Here is a 24,974-nt window from a genome sequence, read left to right on the forward strand (position 1 = left end):
ATCGACCCACGTCTCCAGCATCTCCTGCACTGGCAGGCAGGTTCTTTACCATTAGCTCCACCCGGTAAGCCCACCTTTAACACTATAAGTATTTTCCTATACTGTTAAATATTCATTTAAAATTACTTTATTCAATTTAGTAATGCTTCACCATCATCGGTATTCTGTAATTCACTGTTTGACATGGGAGTTCTTCTAATTTTCACTTATGTAAATAATAGTACAATGAACATCATAAAAATTATTTTTTAAATGGAGAACATGACCAGATTTGAACCTTTGAGGACTAGACCAAGGGTAAGCATATGCTTTATTCTGTTTGCACAAGGAGTGATCCAAAAGACAACAGGAAACTGGAAGAAACAAATTTGCAAAGAGAGAAACATAAGAAACAGACAAAATAGACTGAAGAGAAGACCAAAATCAGAAATTTCAGTTCAGAGTTATACAAGAAAATGTCACTGAAAACGACATTTGGCCAACATCCCAGTAGCAGCCACTCTTTGCTCCCGGAAAACTACCCACTCCTCACAAAAAACAAAGGTGTAAAACATAAAATCACTTAAGTAGATAATCTATCAACAGGGACCCTGAAATTACCTTTGAAAATATTCAACAAGATGTAACTTAAACACATCTAGGAAAAAATCACAGAGTTGACGAATAGACAGATTAATTGGGAAAACACTGATTTTTAGAAAAGGCACGGGTCACCATATTGATTTCAGGTAAAAGAGTGTATAATTCAGTTGACCTGAAATGTCTGTTGGAAAATATAAATTTCCCAAACTGATACCAGAAGTAGTAGCCTGTAAGTACACCAATAATAATGATAGATTAAAGAGAAATAAAAAGGCTCCAGAACCAGATGCTCTAATACATACACAAAGGTGCAAATACACCCCATTCATGTCTTACATAATTCTATAATTTCCTTTTCATTAAATGAAAACATAATCATAGCACTCCAAAATCAACATTAGAATAGTCATATGAAAAAATAAGGTATTTTTTGAATTTGCATATTTTTTCAATAATATGTTTTTATCAACCACCCATAAGTGCCTTGTATTTTAAACTCAGAATTGGACGATTTTTCAGTTGTTAAAACTTGGGTAAATCACTAAATCCTTAGTCCACGGTTTCCTAATTCATACAGTTACTGTGTGAATTAAATACGATTAAATACGAAAACATTTGGTTAATTTTTTTAGCCTCGCAGGAGTGGCGGGGGGCGGGGGGTGGTGGTGGAGGTCGGGGTGAGGATTGAATCTGAGCCCTCAGCAGTTAAAGAGTGGGGTCCTAACCACTGGATTGTCAGGGAATTCCCTAAATGCGTGAACATTTTAAGCAGCAAACACAGGGCCAGGAATATAGAAAGGCTCCTTGGGGGAAAGAAAAATCTTACAAACCAGCAAATTAATAAGAACATTTACTGAATTTAAGTGACAAGATGAATAATGCTGTCAGTAACTGGTTTAGACCTGCAAAATAGGGAAATTAACCTGGGCTGGAGAACCGTGTGGGGCTTGGAACGTAACGGAATTTAAAGAGGCTGGCAAAAACGCATGAAAACGCTACAAGAGGGCTTTAGGGTATGAGTAAAGGGGTAGTTACTAATCATATTGAAGACCTCACTTGGAATGACTGGAGAGGAAGATCTGTGTTCGGGGACGTGGGAAATTGAAGTTGAAAAGGTAGATGAGGCAGGCTACTAAAGGTGCCAATAAACAAGCCAAGGAGTTTAACTTTTATTTATAGGCTAATGGGAGTCCTGAGCATTTCTGAGCGGTGTGGCATCCGGGAAATTAACCGAGCCGCAGGGCGTCTAGACCAGATCCAGGGAAAGGGGTTTAGGGAGTTGGATCCGTCGGGAAACAGATGGGACGTGAGGCGGTGTGGGCTTCGGCCTCAGGGCCGGGAGCAGAGGACATGACAAGCGCCAAGGTCCCTGTGCATCTTTGCCAGTCGCTGTGGCGTCGTGTGTGGCTCTGCAGAGACTTTGGGTTTCTCCTTTTTAAGTGGCCCCGGGTGGTTTCTGGTTCAGAAAGGTGAGAGTGCTGAGCACAGCTCCGCGCTCACCTGCTGAGGAATTCTGAGCAACCTGGTTTGGGACACAATTTCACTTCAGAATAGAAACTCTGTCCTCAGAGGGGACAACGCGGAATTCGCATTCAACCTGAGGCTGTGCGGTTAGACTCACCCGGCTCACGCCAGCTCTGCCACCTGCTGCCTGCAGCCTCGGGCCACTGCCTCGGTGTAGGAGATGGACTCTAGGTGTCCCATACCAGCCAAGGGTTCCAAGGAGGCGAGGAGAGACGCTCCTAGTAAGTGCCAGGCGCGTCACAGACTCTGGCTTCCTTCCCTCGCTTCCCCCCCCCCCCCCCCCCCACGGTTACTTTTTAACATTGAGATCTTTCTTGTTAATAACCTTGAAACAGACAACCTTTTGGCAAAAACAAAGCTAAGGCTAAACTCGAAGAAAGGAATTAAAACGAAGAAAGTTCTTCAGTCTTGTCCGCTAGCAAGATATGACAGCTGAGCCGCGCACGTGAGAGAATGCGCGGGGAAACGCGCGTGGAGACGTGCGTGGGGCGCTGAGCAGCCCGCTCACTACAGAATGGACACGTGGCGGCGCACGTGGGCGGGCCCGCGAGGGGCGGTGCTAAGGACCTGCGCACGTGGGGCTGCACGCATGGTAGCGCACGCGCGAGGTTGCGCGTGGTGCTCTGGATAAGCGCACCTGGGACTGAACGCGTGGGCGGCGCACGTGGCAGGGTGCTCAGGATAAGCGCACGTGGGGCTGTTCGCACGAGCCGCGCACGAGCGGCGCATGAGCGGCGCCAGGCAGCCTGGGTTTTGTTTCGCTGTCGCCTTGACGACCGGGCAGCCTGCAACGGCGCTGCGGCGAGTCGTTGAGGCTGTGAGCCGAGCCAGGCCCTCTTGCGGACCTCCCTGACTTGGCCGGGCCGGCGCCGGAGAGAGTACCAGCCCCATCCGAACGGGGACTATGAGAAAATGGTCGGGCAAACGAGGAATAAGCTCAGAGGTGCGGCTTCAGAGCCGTCGCACTCTCTCCGCTCCACGCAGTCTAGGCGGCGGCGCCGCGCCACAGGAGGTGGGGAGCCGGAGTTGGAGGAGGAGCCGAAGGAGGAGGTGAAAAGGCCGGAGCCGCCTTTGCCCACACGCAGGGGGAACCTGCCAGGGGGCGCCCGGGAGTATTCGCCGCGGAGGATCCGAAACCTGAAAACGCAGAATTGCGTGCCAGTGGAGATGGTCACAAGGACCGATCTTCTGAATGGCCGCTTTCAGTTTCTCCGCGCTTTTCTGGAACAGCTCTGGGACAAGGCGCAACTATTGCAAAGACGTCAGGTCTCGGGCAAGGGGGCCTTCGGCATAGGTGAGCGGAACCGACCGAGGAAAGCCCCTTGCAGGAGCGCTGACAGCTCCGGGACCAGCACTCCCGCGCGGCTAGGCTCACAATGGAGAGAGCCGTGGACCCTCTTGAGCCTAGGGTTGGAAGTTGTTTCCGTGAATCTTGAATATCAGTTTAACAAGCAAGTCTGGCAGCAATAATGGCGAGTTCCAATATCCGGAAAATCGCTGACAAGAATTCCGAGCCCCCTTAGTTCTTATTTTATTTTATTTTTCTTAGTTCTTATTTTAAAACATTTTCAAGGGTTTGCAGGCACAGTGATAACTTCGTGTGTCACCAACAAAATGTCATCTTAAGGCAGCCATTTATCCCTAGTGAAAATGATAGGGTAGCTTAAGGGGAGGGGGATGTCAGACTTTATATTTTTCTGCACCTTGAATGAAGCAAAATAATGTGTTGGTTTTAATGAGTTTCAGAGAATCTTTCACAGGAGAACTAGGATCAAATTAGGCAATACATTTCCCCATGTTGGTATCTATTTACTTTCCTACTGCTGAGGAGCTTGGTGCCTAAATTGCCTTCTTATTTAAGCCCTTGGAAGATTTTTCTTTATTTGCATTTCTAATTTTTGAAGATGTAAATTTTGCTGTTTCATTAAGATCAGTTTTGAGCCTAGTCCTTGCTCAGACTGGCCGCTGTTATACATTGAAACACAGATAGATGTCTCCTAATGTAAGCTGTGATTTCTTTTCCATCATAAGTTGATTGCTGATATTAAAGTAGAATGGATCTCCACATTTGGAGCATGTAGACAATACTTGAGAAATAATACATAGGGGTTCATATTTAGATTTTGTCAGATGTCTAGTTACGGAAAGTGTAGGATTTTAATTGTGACCAAAAAAGGGTAATATTTGGATGTGTGGAGCAGAGAACAAGTATTAGAGGCCTATAGAACAGCATAATCAGAGCTATGGAAGTAAGAAAATATGAAATAAAAGTAAGGTTACAAAAAGAGAATGTAGAGTGTTCAAAAGATTGGTTGGGACCAGCCGTGGGTAGTCTAATTCAAGTCTACATTTAAGGCATTTGAACTTCATTCAGTAGGGTGGCACTGATGGATTCTTTTTTTTAGGAATATAATTTTTTTTTTAACGAGGTGAAATGCACATAACATAAAATTAACCATTTTTAAAGTGAACAATTTTGTGACATTTAGTACGTTCTTGATGTTGACATTGAATGACATAAATAGAGTGACATGATCAGAAGTGTGCTTCAGAGAGATTAATTTGACAGCAGTGTAAAATGGACTGGATGTGGACTGAGGTAGAAAAAAACAGTTGAATGCTAAAATCCAGACAATAGCGGTCTTTTTAATATTTTTATTTTATTTTTTGGTGGTAATAAGTCTTTGTTGCTGCATGTGGACTTTCTCTAGTTAGGGTGCACTGGCTTCTCTTGTTGGGGATCACAGGCTTTAGGCACCCAGGCTTCAGTAGTTGCTACATGTGGGCTCAGTAGTTGCAGCTTCCAAGCTCTAGAGCACAGGCTCAATAGTTATGGTGCTCAGGCTTAGTTGCTCTGCAGTGGCATGTGGGATCCTCTGGGACCAGGGATCAAACCGGTGTCCCTGCATTGCAGAGTGGACTCTTGACCACTGGACCAGGGAAGCCCCAGACAGTAGTGGTCTTAATGAAGGGAAGCGAAAGTAGGAATGGAGAAGAGAAGTCAGAGGTGAAAGTTGATGGAAACATGTTGAGAGCAACTGGGTAGGAGATGAGGTAGAAGAGGAAAGGAATGTGATGAGAGGAAGAGAGAACATTTGGTCAGGCATGAGGATTGTAGATTGGGGAATTATTCATGTAGAAGTGAGTCAAAACATTAACATTGAGTGAGATTTCCAAGATAGAAAAGAGAGCAAAATAAAGATACTTGGGAAAACCCCTGCATACTTATTTTAAGAGAGAAGAGAAAAACCAGATAGAGAAGCATATAAAAACAAAATGGTCAGAAAATGGAAGAACTGGCAGAGTTGGTATGATGGGACTTGATAGAGAAAGAAATCTAAGGATCTGGTGAAATGCTACAGAGAGATTGAAAAGCAGGAGAATTGAAAGAGACTGTTGATGTTGATAACTGAAGGGTCATTAGTCATTTAAAAGAGTTATAGGAATTTTAAAGATGTTGGCTGATTATCTTGTCAGACATGGCAGGGGATGGAGAAGAGAATATTTCTCAGTTGAAAGGTCTACTATATCAAGAGAAGTATTTTAAGGCCTTGGAATATTAAAGGCTGAAGGGGAAGGACCAAGGAGAGAGGGTGAGATTGAGGTTCGAAGAGAGTGAACTTGATGGTGCAGTCTTGGAATAATTGGGAAGGATGGAGCTAAAGGCATGAATTTGAGAAGCTATCAGTAGAAAAGAGAAGAGATGCTTCCTCTTCTGAGATGGTAGAGAACAGAGAAGCAAAGATCACTATATAGAGAAATGTTGAAATGGATATAAGAGATGTTGAGAGTGCTTGTGTCAAATGGTCTTTCTGTCAGTAAGGTATAAGGTTGGGTCACTTTCAGAGGTGAAATTGACAGAGGCAGGATAACAGGACACAAGCTTTTAATCACAACTTTAGAAGGAGCTGTGATAAGCCCTTCTTTGCATTTACAGTATTGACAAATTACACCTTATAGTTTTGTTGGGTATGGAACGTGGGTTAAGGGGAGGGAGTGGGAGACACTAATATTTTGAAGATTTTGGAAAGCTAGATGGACTTAGTAGGATATTTGATTTTTTTCTTAAATTTTAAGAGTAATTGCCTTGAGAATAAGAAAGAGGATACAAATATAGTTGAGTAGGACATTGTCTATCTTAGAGTTAGTGAAACCTTATCAGAGTTGAGAGGAAAGGTATAGGTTTAATTTTAAAGTGGTTCATAGTATTACGTATGTATTAGATGAAAAGTTAACATATGTAGTGAGTATATACTTTTTCTGTAAAGACCCAAGTAGTAAAAATTTTAAACTTCAGGCCACATATAGTCTGTGTTATTTATTCTTCCTTCCTATTTTTTTACAACCCTTAAAAAAATTAACAACCATTTTTAACTTGCAGACAAAACAGACCAGACAGACCATAGACCATAGTTTGCTGATTGTGACATAAATCTAGACATCTGAGAAATATTGAAGAGTGGTAGGACTGAACTCAGGATGGTGAGAATATGGAAAAAGAGCTGGAGAAGCATGATTGGGAGCTTCCAACATTGCAGTGTTTGTTTTAAAAGTTATTAAGTAGTCATTTTAAAGGCATATTATAATAAAGCAACTTTTAATGACTTTTTCCTTTTTTTCTTTTTCCAGCTGCCTTTGTGGCAATTTTGCACTGGTAAGATTAGTTTCAATTTGATATAAATAAAAACATTTGGATAACAAAAATTAGTATTACTGTTTGTATATATAAGATAATAACTGCTTGCTATGTGTATAGAATATCTATATGTTTACCAGTTAACATATATGTGTGTGTGTGTATAAAACTTTAAAAACCTCATGTGTGAAACATTTATAAATGAATGCATTATGGGAATAGTAATTTATGAATTAAAATAGTTTTCCTTTACCAAAAAGTTCACCACTGTATTTCCTAAATATCTAGCTTTTGTAGTGTAGTTTTCATGTTTATTTCATGTGAAAAATGTCTTCATTTTATAGTAATTGAGAATTGTTAGTGACATAAGGGAGAAGGAAATGGCAACCCACTCCAGTATTCTTGCCTGGAGAATCCCAGGGACAGAGGAGCCTGGTGGGCTGCTGTCCATGGGGTCGCACAGAGTCGGACACGACTGAAGTGACTTAGCAGCAGCAGCAGTGGCAGTGACAGAAACTGAGGGTTTCTGTAAAGTTTTAGTAGCACCCTTCAATTGTAAATCAGGTAGAAATGAAGATAAACACCTGTAATGGTAATACAGAATTAAATGAGCCTTTCAGTGTGCATACACATACACATTATTTTACATAAATGATATATTTGTAAAAAATATGTGTAAAATAATTTTCCTCTGACATATCTTCATTCCTACCTGAGTGCAAGGATTTCTGCTCTTGGAAAGAAGGGAATATGCCCCGCGTCCTGTTGGGACAGTGCTTTTCTGACCATTATTCTGCAGGGAGATCTTGATGTTGTTAATAGAACTAAGACTGTAATGGTAAGAAACATTTTCTACAGCTTGTGATACCCTGGTATATGTCCTAGGTGTAAATGAAGGTGAGTGGAAGACAGGGTTGCTATATGGAATTTTGTTTTATTTTCTACTTCACTGGAAAGCATCTACTATATAATTGAAGGATAGTGAATTGCTGACTACAATTTTACTTGTCACATATGCTCCTATTTCAGTACCTACAGCTGGGTTTTGTTTTTTTTTTAAGTTGTACTGATGAAACATATTTAGTACAATCCTGTTTTCTTTGGCACTTTATGTAGTTTTCTACTTATTTAAAAACTGATTTAACTTAAAATAATTTTATTTAAAATTATATTCTAAATCTTTTCAGCAGTTAGAGACATTTCCCAAACCTGATACATTAGAAACACTTGTAAAACATAACAGATAAACAAAAGCATGCCTCAATTCTGATTTAGATGCCTGGAATGGGAAGAATGATGGAGAAATCTACAAGAGTTTTAGATCTACAATTGTTGTTCAGTCTCCCAGTCATGTCCGACTCTTTGCGACCCCATTGACTGCAACTTGCCAGGCCTCCCTGCTCCAGTGGATCATGTTTTGTCAGAACTCTCCACTATGATCCATCCATCTTGGGTGACCGTACACGGCATGGCTCATAGCTTCATTGAGTTATGCAAGCCCCTTCACCATGACAAGGCAGTGATCCATGAAGGGGAGATATACAATTATCTGTGTTATAGTGCTGGATTATAAATGCCTAAAAATATACAAATTGGCAAATTATAAAGTTATCTCAATATTTATTGTAAAAATTTATTCTTTGTTCTTCTTATGGTTTTTATACTTTGTTTATAATAGTTAGTTTAGCCCTGTTTTTGAAACATGTTGTTTTTCTTCTAGGGTACATTTGATAACACTTTTTGAAAATGATCGTCATTTTTCTCACCTCTCAGCCTTAGAACGGGAGATGACTTTTCGCACTGAAATGGTTAGGTTCTTTCTTCTAATGAATTCATTTGTAGTTTAAGAATAGTAAGGTACAAATTTATTAGGATCTGAAATGAATTTTGGTGAATTGCATGGTTTCTCACACTGTTGTAGGTAGGTTTATTTTATTTTTGCTGTTTTTAAAAAGAATTTTATTGGGATATAGTTGACCTACAATGTTGTGTTAGTTTCAGGTGTATAGCAAACTGATTCAGTTATACATATACATATTTTCATTCTTTTTCAGATTCTTTACTTCTGTAGATTATTACAGAATATTGAATAGAGTTCTCTGTGCTGTATAATAGGTCCTTGTTGGTTATCTATTTTATATACAGTAATGTGTGTGTGTTAATCCCAAGCTCCTAATTTACCTCTCCCTGTCCTTCACCCACATTTCCCCTTTGGTAACCATAGGTTTGTTTTTGAAATCTGGCCTATAGGTTTATTATTTAAATAAAAAGTGTTTTAGTTCTCACTTTGTAAGCAAGAGTACAGTCAAAATGGATTAAAGACCTAAATGTAAGACCTGAAACCATAAATCTCCCAGAAGAGAACATAGGCAGAATACGGTTTGACATAAATTGTAGCAGTGTTGTTTTTGGATCTGTCTCCTAAGGCAAAATGAATAAAAGCAGAAATAAATAAGTAGAGCCTAGTTAAACCTGAAAGCTTTTGGGGAGCTGAAGAAACCATCCTCAAAACTAAAAGACAACCTACTGAATGGGAGAAAATATTTGTAAATGCTATGACTCATAAGTGGTTAATATCCAAAATACATAAACAGCTCATACAACTCAATATAAAAAATTTTTGAAAAATTGACAGAAGGTGTGAATAAACTTTTTCCAAAGAAGACATACAGATGGCAAACAGGCACATGAAAAGGCACATGAAAAGGCTCAACATCACAAATTGTTAGAGAAGTGCAAGTCAAAATCTCAATGAGATATCGCCTCACACTGGTCAGAATGGCTACCATTGCAATGTCTATAAATAACAAATGTTGATGAAATTTTGGAAGAAAGGAAACTCTCCTACTCTGTTGATGGGAATGTAAATCGGTACAGCCACTGTGGAAAACAGTGTACAGGCTTCTCTAAAAACTAAAAATAGAACTACCATATGATCCAACAATTCCCTTCTATTTTACTACTTATTTTGATATATGGAATCTAAAAATATATATACAACAGAAAAGTGTTTCAGGATTCTATTGTCACATTCTCTTCCTTTTCTAAACGCAGACTTCTTTATAAGATAGTAAAGATCAATTATAATAGCAGAGAAAAGGAAAACAAAGACAGAGTTTAAGAAGTGTTACAGACCTATCAGAATTATTGGAAATTGCTTTCTTTTCGGGTAGAGTTGGCCAATTTTAGCTGGCTCTTTAAATTTTTTTTTAAGCTCTCTTGATTTCCAGATAATCTCTTTTAGAGAACTTTTGATATCATTTCTTTAATACTTTTTCTGTTCTTTTGACACTGAATCTGTAAAATGGATAATGTAATCTACTGTATTTTACATAATTGTTGTGGGAATTAAATGGGATAAAGAATGCCAGAATTGCAGAAATTTATGATTAAGAGAAGCCAGGACTGTCCAGATGAGCTAATTAGGGGCCAAGAAAAGAGCTGAAATTGGCTCTTTTATTTGCCTTTAATTGTGACTAAATTAGAAATTTTAATTAAAGAATAAAAATTAGCAAAATTTACCATTTCAATTATTTCTAAGTATATAGTTCTGTGGCATTAAACACACTTAATGTTGTGCAACCATTAACCCTCATCCATCTCCAGAACTTTATTATCCCAAACAGACTGTACCTGTTAAGCAGGTAACTCCCCACTCCCACTGCTTTCTCACCTAGCTCCTTAGTCACCTCTATTCTACTCCTGTCTATAAATGTGCCTCGTCTAGGTATCTTAGCCATTGCTTTATAAATCTCGCACCATATGGCCACTTAAAAGCTTTGAAGAGTTGGACATGTTAGCATTTGTGTGGCATTTGAATTTTTAATATCTTATAGGTGTTATTTCCAAAGAGAGGATATAAAATATTATTTAATAAAGAGTTGGTGATGGACAGGGAGGCCTGGCGTGCTGCACTTCATGGGATCGCAAAGAGTCGGACACGACTGAGCGACTGAACTGAACTGACCTGTAGCTCTGTCGGCGTCTGGGCTTCAATGACAGATCACTAGATTCAGATAGCAGTTCTATGCTTTGTTGTATAATGATGAGTAAGTTGTCTGATTCTCAGTCTCATCTGTTAATTAGAAATAATGCCAGCCTTACAGGATTTTATTGAAAATGAAGAAAGAGGAAGTGAATGAAGCACATAGCACAGTACCATACACAAAAATAATAAGTTAATAATAAAAATGTGTGTGTTTTCTGTTAGTACAGACATGCATATTAAACATCTTCTTGTTGTATTGGCTTGTTTCTCTCATAAGCAAAAAGGAAAGATCCTTATATGAACTTGCTCTATTGATACTAATTAAAATTATGAAGTGCCGTTTCAGATATTAGCTAAAACAAATCTTTAATTTTAATAGTCACTACTGTTGCTTAATCTGTAAAAAAAATAAAGTATCTTATAGTTGTATGAAGCCAGAATGAGTATAGAGTTGAAGGTTACTTTTAATGATTTTGAGAGGAACATATATTACAAACTATGTGGCCCTTTATTTTTTTAGGAAAGAAAGCAGGAAATTGACGAGCAAGTAATATGAAACAGCATACTTTTGTTAATCTTTGAATTTTAAATAGCAATTTTACTAGCCTGATAAAATAATCATTTCACATGCTGTACTAATGCACTAGAATAACCCGTCTTTCAGGACACATTTCTGTCACGAACAGTAGCTCACATTTAGTTAGCTTTCACTTTGTGCAGAGCCAGTCAATGGAACCGGAAAGGAAAAGAAAAGCATGAAGTGCCATCTGATGCTCTTGTGACCATCATACATTATTTCTAAAGACTTGGAGAAATATAAGTAATTATGCAAAGTTGTACACGTACAATGACACAAAGTCATACCTATGCCAGAATTATCAGATCTCAGCCTCTAGGTGTCTCACAATACGGGGGTAAAATCAGGCTTGGTAGAATTAAAAATGTGTTGGTTGCTTATTATAAGGTGCTATTAGAAAAATTCCTTAAAACGTTGAATCATCCCTTTAACTCTTTTTCAAACCTATGGAAAATATGAAAGAATAGTATAGTGATGACCTGAAAAGGTATGCATTTGTTTGCATTCAAGAATGCAATAGTAAGTAGAAATTAGGAAGTCTTATTATCGATCTTTTTTTCCTTTTCAGAATCAATTGTCTAAAAAGAGTTAGAAAAATAAGTATTTTAAAAATTAACTTACGTTGACAATTTATACTTTTTAAAAGGGACTTTATTATTCCTACTTCAAGACCATTGTTGAAGCACCTTCATTTTTGCAAGGACTATGGATGATTATGAATGACAGGCTCACTGAATATCCCCTTGTAATTAATACAGTGAAACGCTTCCATCTTTATCCAGAGGTAAGCAATGTTCTGGGACAAATGTTTGTAGTGGGATTTCTTCTTTTATCAGATAGAAGTTATAAGCATAATGATGATGTTATAGGAAGGAAGGGATCTATAAAGTTTACTGATGGTTGTATGTGTCCTTATAGTTGAGCACCGCATCAAAAGTTCCTTTCCTCAATCAAAAAGCCCAGAAATTATTCTCCCATGAACTTAAAGAATAGAACCTTCAGTTAAGTTCAGTTCAGTCGCTCAGTCGTGCCTGACTCTTTGTGACCCCATGAATTGCAGCATGCCAGGCCTCTCTGTCCATCACAAACTCCCGGAGTTTACTCAAACACATGTCCATCGAGTTGGTGATGCCATCCAGCCATCTCATCCTCTGTTGTCCCCTTCTCCTCCTGCCCCCAGTCCCTCCCATCATCAGGGTCTTTTCCAATGAGTCAGCCCTTTGCATGAGGTGGCCAAAGTATTGGAGTTTCAGCTTAAGCATCAGTCCTTCCAATGAACACCCAGGACTGATCTCCTTTAGGAGGGACTGGTTGGATCTCCTTGCAGTCCAAGGGACTCTCAACAGTCTTCTCCAACACCACAGTTCAAAAGCATCAATTCTTCAGCGCTCAGCTTTCTTCACAGTCCAGCTCTCACATCCATACATGACCACTGGAAAAACCATGGCCTTGACTAGACGGACTTCTGTTGGCAAAGCAATGTCTCTGCTTTTTAATATGCTATCTAGGTTGGTCATCACTTTCCTTCCAAGGAGTAAGTGTCTTTTAATTTCATGGCTGCAGTCACCATCTGCAGTGATTTTGGAGTTCAAAAAAATAAAGTCTGACACTGTTTCCACTGTTTCCCCATCTATTTCCCATGAAGTGATGGGACCAGATGCCATGATCTTAGTTTTCTGAATGTTGAGCTTTAAGCCAACTTTTTCATTCTCCTCTTTCACTTTCATCAAGAGGCTTTTTAGTTCCCCTTCACTTTCTGCCATAAGGGTGGTGTCATCTGCATATCTGAGGTTATTGATATTTCTCCCAGCAATCTTGATTCCAGCTTGTGCTTCATCTAGCCCAGCGTTTCTCATGATGTACTCTGCGTATAAGTTAAATAAGCAGGGTGACAATATACAGCCTTGACGTATATGAAGTTTTGCTCTGTCTGAAATTAGTACAGCTACTCTTTCTTTTAATTAGTTTTTGCATAGTATATCTTACTTTATTCATTTGCTCTTTTTAAAACATATTTATTTTTGGCTGCGCTGGATCTTGTTGCTGTGCAAGGGCTTTCTCCAGTTGGGGCAAGTGGGGCTACTCTTGTTTGTGGTACACAGGCTTCTCATTGCAGTGGCTTCTCTTGTTGCCGAGGATGGGCTCTAGGGTGCATGGGCTTTGGTAGTTTTGGCTCACAGGCTTAGTTGCTCCGTAGCACATGGAATCTTACCCAACCAGGGATGGAACCCATGTTCCCTGCGTTGGCAGGCGGATTCTTAACTACTGGACCACCAGGGAAGTCCTCTTCATTATCTATATGTGTCTTTATATTTAAAGTTAGTTTAGACAAAATATGTTTGAGTCTTGATTTTCTGATTTACTCTGATAATCTGTCTCTTGATTGGTGCATTTAGATCATTGATGTTCTAAGTAATTATTGACATAGATTGATATCAACTATGTTTGTTGCTACAATATTTTATATTTGTTGCCCTTGTTTTTTGTTCCTATTTTGAGTCCACTCTGTTCATGCCTTTTGTGGTTCTAACTGAGCATTTTATATTATTTCATTTTCTCTTTCTTACTGTATTAGTTATAATTCTGTTTTTTTAAACTTTTCTTGGTGGTTGACCTAGAGATTGCAGTATACATTTAAAATGAATCCAAGATCACTTTCAGATAACACTAAACCACTTTCAGGGCAGTGTGTGTGTGTGTGTGTGTGTGTGTGTGTGTGTGTGTGTGTGTGTGTGTGTGTGTGTGGACCTTATAATAACAAAATAATTCTAATTCCTCCCTTCCAACCCTGAATCATTGCTGTCATTTATGTTTATTATATATAAGTTTAAGTACATGCACAACCATGCATAAATGAATACACTGTTGCTATTATAATTTTGAACAAAGTTATACTTTAGATCAATTAAGAGTAAGAAAAATAAAAGTTTTTTTTATCTTCACTTATTCTTTCTTTGATGCTTTTTCTGTGGATCCAAGTTTTCTAATCCGTATCTTTCTTATCTCTGTCAAAGATATACAGAGTCTTTCAATTTTTGTTTGTTTGAGAAAGTATTTCTCCTTCACTTTTAAAGGATAATTTCACATGATACAAAATTCTAAGTTGGTTTTTATCCTCTCAACTCTTTAAATATTTCATTTTCTTCTTAAATTGAATAGTTTCTGAGAAGTCAGATGTACTTCCTAACCTTTATTCCTTCTTAAGTAAGGCATGTTTTTCTTCTGACTTCTGTAAGAATTTTTCTTTATCTTTAATTTTTTATAGTTTGAATGTTATATGCATATTCAATATATATGATTTATGAATAGGTATAGTTTTTTGGCATTCATCATGGTTGATGTTCTCTAAGCTTTCTGTACCTATAGTTTGATGTGAGGAAATTCCCAGTCATTGTTTCTATTCATAATATTTCTTCTGTTTCTTTATCTTTTCTCTTATGGCATTCCCATTACATGTATGGTGTACCTTCTGTGGTTGTCCCACAGTTCTTGGATATTCTGTTCTCTTATTTTTGTCTTTTATATTTTTGATTGTCAGTTTTGGAGGTTTCTTATTGAAATATACTGAAGCTCAGAGATTCCTCAGCCAGGTCCAGCATACTAATAAGCACATCAAAGGCATTCCTGATTTCTGTTGTGTATTCTGTTATAGTGTATAGAGAATGTCTCTGCTAACATTGCCAGTCTGTTCTTGCATGCTCTTTTCTTTATCTGTTAATTATTGTTGTCCTGAATTCCTAGTCTTACAATTTCAACATGCCTGCCATATCTAAGTCTAGTTCTGATGCTTGCTGTTTCTTCAAACTATGTTTTGGTTTTTAGTATGCCTTATGATGCCTTTCTTAATAGCTATCTTGAGGTAGTGGGTACAAAGAGCTGCCATAAATAGGCCTTTAATAGTGTAAGGGAAGCATTCTGTAATTAGGTCTCAATCTTTTGTGAATCTGTACCTCTGGACTGTGAACTTTGCAAGTGCTTCTTGGTTTTTTCTTTCCCGTTTAGGTACAGCAGGATGACTAGAGTGGGCTGGAGTTGGGTATTTCTCTTCTCTCACATAGAGGGGTGGAGTTGGGTATTACTCTGCCACCCTGTAGTTTAGGCTCTGATAAAACCCTAGCTGGTTAGGCCTACTGGTAGAATAGTCTCCTTCAAGGGCAGGCCTTGTTAAGAACAGAGTACTCTGGTGTATTTCAAAATGCTCCTCTTTCCACTTCCCCCTCAGAAACAGATTTTTTTCTGATATCACTGTAAGAAACTAGTGATCTCCTAGAGATAAAATTCATAAATATGTTGGCATTGTCCCTATTACTGGGTCTCCCTGGAGTTTTTGATTCTCAGAATTGTTTACACTGTGCCTCTAGCAAGTCATCACTTATAATTTAGGTTTTCTGTTTCTCCATCTGGTTCCCATGGAGGTTTCTACCCCTGGATTTTTGCTCCAATAAGTTGTGATTCTCTGTATTTGCCTGTCAACCTTTACAGTCTGGGAGCAGCACTTTGCCTAGTGACCTCACTTCTCTTTTGGATCTAAGAAGAGTTGACTTTTCAGCTTGTTTAATTTTTTTCTTATTAGAATGGAGTGGCAAATTATAAGCTTCTTACATGCTGGACTTGGAAACCTTGTACTTTTTAAAAAATTTGATTCAATAAATTTTATTTCCCTTGAGGTTTCTTACTTGGTCCATGGACTTTTTTTAGTGGGTTTCTTTTACTTTTCAAGTGTTTGAAGATTTATCTTTGTTATTAATTTGTAGCTTAAATTCATTATGTATAGAGAATTGAAAAACCTCGATAAAATTTTTATCTATATACTCCATTTGACCTCTACTGAAGAGAATGGTACTATATGTGTGTGTGTGTGTGTGTGTGTGTGTGTGTGTGTGTGTGTTGTTTTTTGAGTGTTTGGTTGTTTTTATTGTCTAAAAGTTATCTATTTCTAGGCTGCTGCTTTCCTAGTCCTTTGGCTAGAAAGAGTAGGCCTTTTCTGAATGCTGTGTAAGCCCCCAGTGGTGTTTCTGGTTGCCAGACTCTGACTCCAAATCTGAGAAAATAAGGCAAAAGGAAAGTTCAGGGAACTTGCCACCATGTCATTCCTTGGGTCCTGAAATTCCTAGCTAATGTGCCTTTTTTCTTGTACCTTTCTTCTTATGTTTGATTTATATGATTTGCAGAAGTTCTAGTTGTACTTGTAGGAATAGAGAAAAGTACATCCACTCCATTTCCCAAAAGTGGACATTTACATTATTTAAATATTGCCTTTTAAAAAATCTTCATTTAGTTTAAGTGCTTTTCTAATTTTCCATGTGGTTTCTTCTTTGAGCCATTGGATATTTAAATATTGTGTTATTGAATTTCAAAGAACTTAGGGGTTTCTCAGATTTCTTTATTTCTTTGATTTCTATAAGTGCTTTTCAATGTAATTTGTGGTAGTAACAATTGTATAGACCTACATAAGATTTAAGATGAAAGAAGAGGTTTTCTGCATCAGCTTTCTCCATATCCCATCTTACTTTTCAGAGGCACTTTGACCTTATTTCCTCTAATGATTATCTGGATAATTCTAGTGAAAATAGAAAAATCAAAGAGAAAAAAAATGATTTGTTGAATCTTCAACTTTAGTTAATGTAAATAAGATAAGGATTTAGCTTATTGGACTAGGCCAAGTTCTTACAGTGTTTGATAATTATTATTTTTAGTTTTGAGTTATTTTTGGAATTTTATATCATCAAATCTCTGTTTTTTGTTCTACTAATTTCCATCAGTATGGTCTTTAAAAGATTAGCTAGTTTTTTCTTTTTACTTATCAAAAAATTTATTGAATAATTTGCACAATTTTCAGTTACTTTGATGTTACGAAGACGTAATCATGATAATGTAGTTGAGTCATTTTTAAAACTTGAAAGCATGTAAATGACAGCCAACAAGGGCTCGTCCAGTCTTATTTTCATATTGCATTAGATACAATATGGAGAAGACTTAGCTTTGCTTGCAGCCTTCTGTGGTACTTTAGTGTTGAAGTAAATGTCCATACTTTGTGTTCACAAGGAGATTAATTTCTCATCTTAAAATATGAGTTTGAAACAATGTGTTTTAAAAAGGCAAAGGCATTTAATGCTTACTCTATACCAGCACTTATATATGTAAGCTCTAATCTCCCATCACTCTTGTAAGGGGGTCAATAATGTCATTTTAGAGACGAGGTGGCTGAGGTTCAGAGGCTGAAGGATTACTTCACACCATAGAAACCGTAACTTGTAGAGTCAGAATTTTTTGTTTATTTTGACTTCAAAGTCATGCTTTCTTCCTGTATTAAATGACATCTCATAAAGGAGTATAATTTTAGATTTTGCACATACATTTAATGTGACAAATTTTTGTACATTTATGAAAAATACACAAGAAGTTATAAATTTTAGCAGAGTGTCAGTTTTACAAAATTAAGTGATACAGTAAATCTATGTTATACATGAAAAGTTTTTTATGATATTTACTGATGTGTATTACACTAACTACTTGTATAATATTGTACAATGAAAAACTGCATGTGTGCATGCTAAGTCACTTCAGTCATGTCCAACCCTGTGTGACCCTATGGACTGCAGCCTGTCAGGCTCCTCTGTCCATGGGATTCTCCAGGCAAGATTATTGGAATGGGTTGCTGTGCCCTCTTCCAGGGGATCTTCCCGACCCAGAGATCGAACCTAGGTCTCTTACATCTAACCTCCATTGGCAGGCAGGTTCTTTGTCACTAGCGCCACAAGGGAAGCCGCAATGACACTAGCTACCTGTCTTTTGTGCCTAGGGAGAAACTGGAAGGATGGTCACCAAAATAGTGAAAGTAGTTAGTTCTCGATTATTTTTACTTTCCCTTTGAAGTCTTTATTTTTTAACTTGTCCCCCCACCCCGCACAGTGATCTGCATTATTTTTCTCAAATCTATAAAATTATTTTTTAAAAACAATCTCCCAGGAATCAGCATTTTTTTGTAATTTTTTGTTGCTAATTTCCTTTGTTTTTAAAATTTTTAAAGCAGATTTCAGATTGGGAAGGATTGGTTAATTAAATCTGCTTAATCAAATGTTAATGCTTAATGGGCATAAGGAGCTATTATTCCACGTGCAGTTGTTTTTATAGACTATCAGTTGGTTTTTAGACTATGAAGAGAATAAGTTCAAGGGCCTAAGAGAAATGTTATAGAATACTGTAAAGCTTTGTATATTTGCTATTAATTATCTTCATATTTTAATTATATACTTAATGCTTGATTTTATAGCTACTATTCTGCTTCAGTTGTTTAAAAGAGTGTATTACAGAGATGTCAGTCACAACATAAACTGTGTAGCTGTGCATTACTCAGTAGTACACAACTTGATTGTGTGTGTATATACAATTTTTAAGTGACTGTTTCCCACGTGAAATGATTTGAATAAATTCATCAAAGTTTATAATGTTAAAGGCAGCCATCATAAAATGATAAATTTGGAAAAATTATAATTATGAAGATAATGTATATCTATATCTTTTTTATCTTTTTTAGGTGATTATAGCCTTCTGCTATCGCACATTTGTGGGAATAATGAATTTATTTGGGTTAGAAACTAAGACCTGCTGGAACGTGACCAGAATTGAACCTCTAAATGAAGTTCAAAGCTGTGAAGGCATGTTTCTTCCTAAAATGCTGCTGTATATTGTCATTAACGTTTACATAAACATTTTATAATATTATGACTCTCTAAGAATTATTATAAACTACTATGATTAATTTTTTTCTTTAAAAACACTATAGAACTGATTCACCTAAATAGTTACCTTTACCCGTAATTTTTTGAGAAGGCAGTGTACTTACTAACGTGAGTATTAATTTGGAATTGAATTTGAATATTAATATATATCTGTGTAAGGTCATACTGATTATAAGACATTCCTTCATTTCATAAGGTACAAGAAAGGTTCTGAGGTGGCTTGAATATGTAAATTTGGGGGATGTAGATCAAATAGTCACAGTTCTACCTGTAATAGTTAACATAGTTAATGTAAAAATTTAGTCATGCATAAATATTTAAAAATCAGACATATATAATAAAGATTACTTTAGAAGTTCTACTTTTTTGTGCTCTCACAGTCCATGAATAGTTCTAATTAAACTCTTCATATACATCTTCTACATCAATATCTTTGTCAGAGAACCACTTTTAGAATCATTTAACAGTTTTACAGAATCTGTAATTGTCATTGCTATTTAAGATATTTGTGATTTAGCACTATTACAATCTAAGTATGATGCTGTACCTTGAAACTTTTATTTGCAATCACATGTATCTACTTGTATAACACTTAGATAGTTGTTTTTTTCTTTTTCATATTCTCTACATTGTTTTATATATATATATTTTTTTTTTCTGTTAACTTGTATGCAATAACATTCTGTTCTCAGAATATATCCTAAATCTGTATTTCCATCTTTCCCTTACATTTTTACTGATTCCCTCAGATGGTCTTTGTAATATCTAAAATAGTGGTGGTAGAGGATATTTGAGGACAGTTAAACTTTTTTGTACAAAGGAATTGAGAGAATGCCTCATAAAATGAGAGATTCAGCCAGCATAGAACCTTTTCTGAGAGTTGGAAAAAAATCACCTTATATATGAATATATATATGGTATTTATTAAGTTACCACTAAGTGATAGGTTAGTATTGGCACTTGAGATCCTGAGATAAACCTGATAAACATGGGGCCTTACCATCATAGATTTTTACAGCATAAGAGGGATGTTAGCAGGTACAACTGTGGTGGATATTACAAACAAGAAAATAAGATTGCTGAGGATAAGTGAAGTGTTTCGAGAATAGGGACCAGCATATTCCAAAGTTCTGAAGCAAGAGAGAACTGAAAGAAAGCTAGACTTCCTTGAGCAGTTAGAGAAGAAAACATGGTGTGAAATGATGTTTGGAATGTAAGCAAGAGTCAGATAATGAAGAACCATTTACTGGCTACAGATATCATATGTATTCATTGAAGAATTCTGACAGATTTTTATTTTTAAAACATGATTTTGGCAATTACATGGAAAAGATAATTAGTAAAGGACAAAAGTGAATTCAGTGAGTCCAGGTAGGAAACTGTTTTGCTCTCAGCAAGTGATTGCAGGAAAGGTAACTGGAAAACGAATGGATTTGAGAGAGAGTCAGAAGCAGAAATGAAAGGATTTGATGATTGATGGGAAAGAGGAAAGAGAATGAATTTATGTAATATTGTTGGGTTTCTGGTTTAAGTAATTGAGTCCCTCCATTCAGAATGGTAAGAAACATTATAAAAGTAGCAGATTTGAATTGGTTCATTAATTTGAGGTATCTGAGAGATTCCAAAGTAAAGATGTCAAGTGGCTACTTATGTACATACATACAGGAATAAAGTTCTCATTTGAATGTAGACTTGGCATCATCTGTATGTAGATGGTAATTGAAACCACGGAAGTGAAAGAATTTCCTTGAGGAGAATATGAAGAAAAGAGGAGGGCATATGACTGATCCTAAAGTAGTTCAGTGTTGAAGGAGGGCATGTATAGGAAGAGGAATTATTAGGTCAGACTGAAAAGGAGTGATCGGAGAAGTAGAAGAGATCAGAAAGGCTAGCCCTCAAATCCTGGCTCCACCAGTTACAGCTAAATAACTTTTGGCAGGTTAAGTTTTCTGTGTTGTTTTCTCAACCACTGAAAAACGTATTTTCATACCAGGTATTTTCAAAGATTTGTTCTGAGTGTTATGTGAAATGATAATGGAAAAACACCTAGTAGATTATGTCTGTGTCAATATATCCCATGTACATGGTGTTTATACATGGAATATATTAAATATTATGGTCCTGGCTATACATAGTAATGGATCAGTTTATCTCCTATAGACTAAAGCTGCACCTTAAGGTCAGGGGCCATATCTAAGTCATCCAGGATAAAATTAATGTAATGGATTTTCTCTTGTGATTTATCAAGTAACTCTACAGACAGTTCTAGATACTGAACAATAGGAGCATCACCTAAATAAAATGAAGCACCAACTAATCATGACAGTATGATAATACATCAGTGGAGAAAAATATAAATGTAACCAATAACACCTCATGTGTGGGGAAAGTACTAATGTAACTATTAAATAGAGCAGCAGTCTGAGCCTCAAAGCTTTCATCTAATTCATGAGCTCTTGATTACAAAGCACTGAGATAATTATGCTCAATTGCTATATAGTCATTTCCTCATTAAATACTTAATAATCTGTGTCTTTTTAAAGGATTGGGAGACCCTGCTTGCTTTTATGTTGGTGTGATTTTTATTTTAAATGGAATAATGATGGGATTGTTCTTCATGTATGGTGCTTACCTGAGGTAAGAATACTCTATTAAATAAAGACATTTCGGTGGGGTGATAAGAACTTTCTGACATTTGTTGATTAAATTAAAAGGATAATTAACAAGATTAATTGACTAACAGCTGGAAACTTTTAGATTTTATTTTTTTCAAAAGCTTAGCCAAATATGCAGCCTCAAAGTAGAGCTAGTCACTAAAACAAAATCTTTAAGCTATTAAAAGCCCTCCTTTTTATCCTTGTGGGGTAATCCAAAGTTATGGATGTGGTATCCAAACTTATGCTCATTAATTTGACAACTCTTAGATGCCTACTGTGACTGGGAGCACTATTCTATAGGAGCTAGGAATACAAAAACAAATAATCCCTGTCCTTTTGGAATTTATATTCTAGGAAGTAGACAAAATAAGACCACCCAATTGAAATTTGGAAATAATATGAAAATACATTTTCCAGAAGAGTTCCAAATTGCCAAAAACATATATAAAATTCATCACCATATTAATTATCAGGAAAATATTCATTTTAACCACAGTGAGATACTATCTCACATCTACTAGATTGACAAAGGGCTTCTCTGCTGGCTCAGATGGTAAAGAATCTGCCTGCAGTGCAGGAGACCTGGGTTCGATCCCTGGGGTGGGGAGATTGACAACAGGAACTTTTATCCCCAGTTGGTAGACATATTAACTAGTACAACTATTTTGGAAAAACATTGTGCATTATCTAGTAATTTAAATATGTAGATACCTTATAATTCAGCAATTCCAGTTTGAAGTAAATATGCCTAAGAAACTCTTCTACATGTACACCAGAAAATATGAACAATAATATAACATCATTGTCTGTAGTAACTCCAAACTAGAAAAAACTTAAATGTCCCTCCCCAGAGAAATGTACACATTGTAAGTTTATTAGCATAGGGAAATATTATACAACAATAAGAATGAATGAACTATAGCTACAAACATCAACATGGAAAAAATGTTACAAATACAATGTTGAATGAGTCAAAGCAGGTACAGAATTTGAAAATACTGCAAAATTATATATGTATAAAGTTTGAACACAGCTAAAAGTAAATGATAGTAAGTAAATGATAGTATGATGCGTATAGAAGCAGTTATGTTGATAATTACAGAACTCGGATAGTGGCTGTCTCAAGGGATGGCATGTGAGGTGTCAGGATGTGATCTCTGTTTTCTATTTCAGCAACATATGGTGGTTAAAAGAATATTCAATTTATAAGTGTTTTGTAAACTATCTGAAAACCTTAATGCATTTTTCCATATGTATGCTATATAGAAAAATATATAAACTCGTCAGTATTTTGACGGAAAAGAATTACTTTTAGATTATGCTAACAGGCTTTAAGAAGTTCTATTTTAAGTTTGTATTTATTATGCTTTTTTTCAAATATGGAAAATTTTACACTAGACCAAGACATTTTAAAAAGTAGTATTTTTCATTAGGAAAACTACCCATGAGGTGACAGTCTTCTTTAAATTGGTTACACAGTTCCAGGATATCAATACTTTATTAAGCTCCAGTCTTTAAGAAGGATAGGTAGATATAACACATGCTGACTATAAAGGTGTTAGCAAAATTGTGAGGAGACTAGAAACTATGGCATATGAGGAACAAAAGAAATAGGGGTTTGGGGGGAAATTTTCTGTTTCTTAACCTTGGCTACTCTCCCCTGCGGGCACTAACTTGGGACACAGGTATTGTGTTTCTGTTCTTTTGGTGGCTAATGATAAAACTTGAACATGCATACTTAACTTCACCAAGTCTAAAATTGATTGATATCTTTCCTCTTCTTTTTGATCAATACATGGAATTTAGAACATTGTACTTGAAATCAGTTCCTAGCATATTATAACTATTCTAACTATAATAATTAGAAATTTAGTACTTCTAGTACCCCTCCACAGTAGTCACCACTGTTTTTTTTTCATGTTGTCAAGTCTTCTTTAGATTTATCTACATGTTCCTAGTTTATATAGGCAGCATTTATTCTTGCTTCTCATACCTTCTTCCTCTCAATTTCTTCTCCAAAGTGTGTCCTTTGTATTTCCCTTAGTGAAAATCTCTTCAAGGTAAATTACTTCCAACTAACTTCCCTCTGCTTGTTTTGTTGAACTCATTCTTCCCTTTTTTCAGTCATTAAACCAGCATTTGTCTTCTGAGTGTGAAGCTATGTATATAATGATGAACAGTACTTTAAAGAAAGGCAACCTTAAGAAATGGTTCTTAATCTTTGATAATTATCAGGCACCCTTGACCTGAGTTTTATATTCTACAGTGTTGCTCGTTGGGACTCAGCAAAACAATATTTGCAGCAGTTTAGATGGTTCAGTTACTGCTACATGAAACTGTTAGACTCTTCATCTCTCAGTCACTGATAGCCAATTTGATGACAAAAATTTGCCTCCACTCAGAATATTCAAAGAATGGAGTATATACACTCTAAAGTGCTGGCCTGTGTTAAAAAATATTTTATGTTCACATCTAATATTATACTTAGAAAATATTATTAATACAATAAATTGTAAGATTCAGACTACTTTATATCTGTACTTTGGATCTTTATACATTCAAGAGTAAAACATCAACTACATGAGTACTTTTGAAATTTTTATTGTTATTTTATATGGTTTAGTACTGTGGCATTTTAAAATCTAAAATAATTTTGTGAAAAAGTCACTATATGTGAATTTTGATTGTATATATATATTTTTTTACAGTGGGACTCAACTTGGAGGTATAATTACAGTTTTATGCTTCTTTTTCAACCATGGAGAGGTTTGTTTTCTAGAAAATAATTTTTAGAAATAGAAAGGGCAGTATATTAAAGCAGTATTTAATTGTATCTTACTTAGGACTTTGCAATATTTTAAAGAATCTTGTGTTGTAAGTTATTTTAATCATGTTGATCCACATTTTTACATAGTAATTAGAATTTATGATATAAAATATCTTGCCTGGTTTTTAGCATGTATATGTGTTACATATATTTTGTGGAAAAAGGAAATATTATACTTGATGAGTTCAGGCACCTTATATACATTATCTCTATTTCCATCAGACTTTTTAGAGAGGTGGTTGGTATCTTCACAGTAGAAGATATGAAATTGAAATTTGGAGAGGTTAAATTACATAGTCAAGATTCCACATTGACTCCATGATGAAGCTGGGTTTCCTCTTATCCTTCTCTCTGAGTCTAAAACCTCACTTCTATTACATCATGATCCCTTTAATAACACAAATTGCTGAATTCAGAACAGAAATTAACTTAGTAACTCAG

The 24,974-nt window shown here is 36.4% G+C and overlaps 1 protein-coding gene across 1 annotated transcript in view; it reads left to right on the forward strand.

The window, feature by feature from the left end:
- Positions 1-3,018: 3,018 nt before the first annotated feature.
- DPY19L2 (dpy-19 like 2) overlaps positions 3,019-24,974 on the forward strand; it is an 84,058-nt gene continuing 62,102 nt past the window's right edge. Inside the window, exons 1-7 of the mRNA XM_061166534.1 lie at positions 3,019-3,400; positions 6,736-6,760; positions 8,463-8,550; positions 11,954-12,091; positions 18,845-18,965; positions 21,593-21,686; positions 24,415-24,472. Of these exons, the coding sequence (XP_061022517.1) occupies positions 3,019-3,400; positions 6,736-6,760; positions 8,463-8,550; positions 11,954-12,091; positions 18,845-18,965; positions 21,593-21,686; positions 24,415-24,472 (906 nt within the window). The remainder of the gene's footprint in view (positions 3,401-6,735; positions 6,761-8,462; positions 8,551-11,953; positions 12,092-18,844; positions 18,966-21,592; positions 21,687-24,414; positions 24,473-24,974) is intronic.

Source organism: Dama dama, chromosome 18 (genome assembly GCF_033118175.1).
Source record: "Dama dama isolate Ldn47 chromosome 18, ASM3311817v1, whole genome shotgun sequence".
NCBI lineage: Eukaryota > Metazoa > Chordata > Mammalia > Artiodactyla > Cervidae > Dama > Dama dama.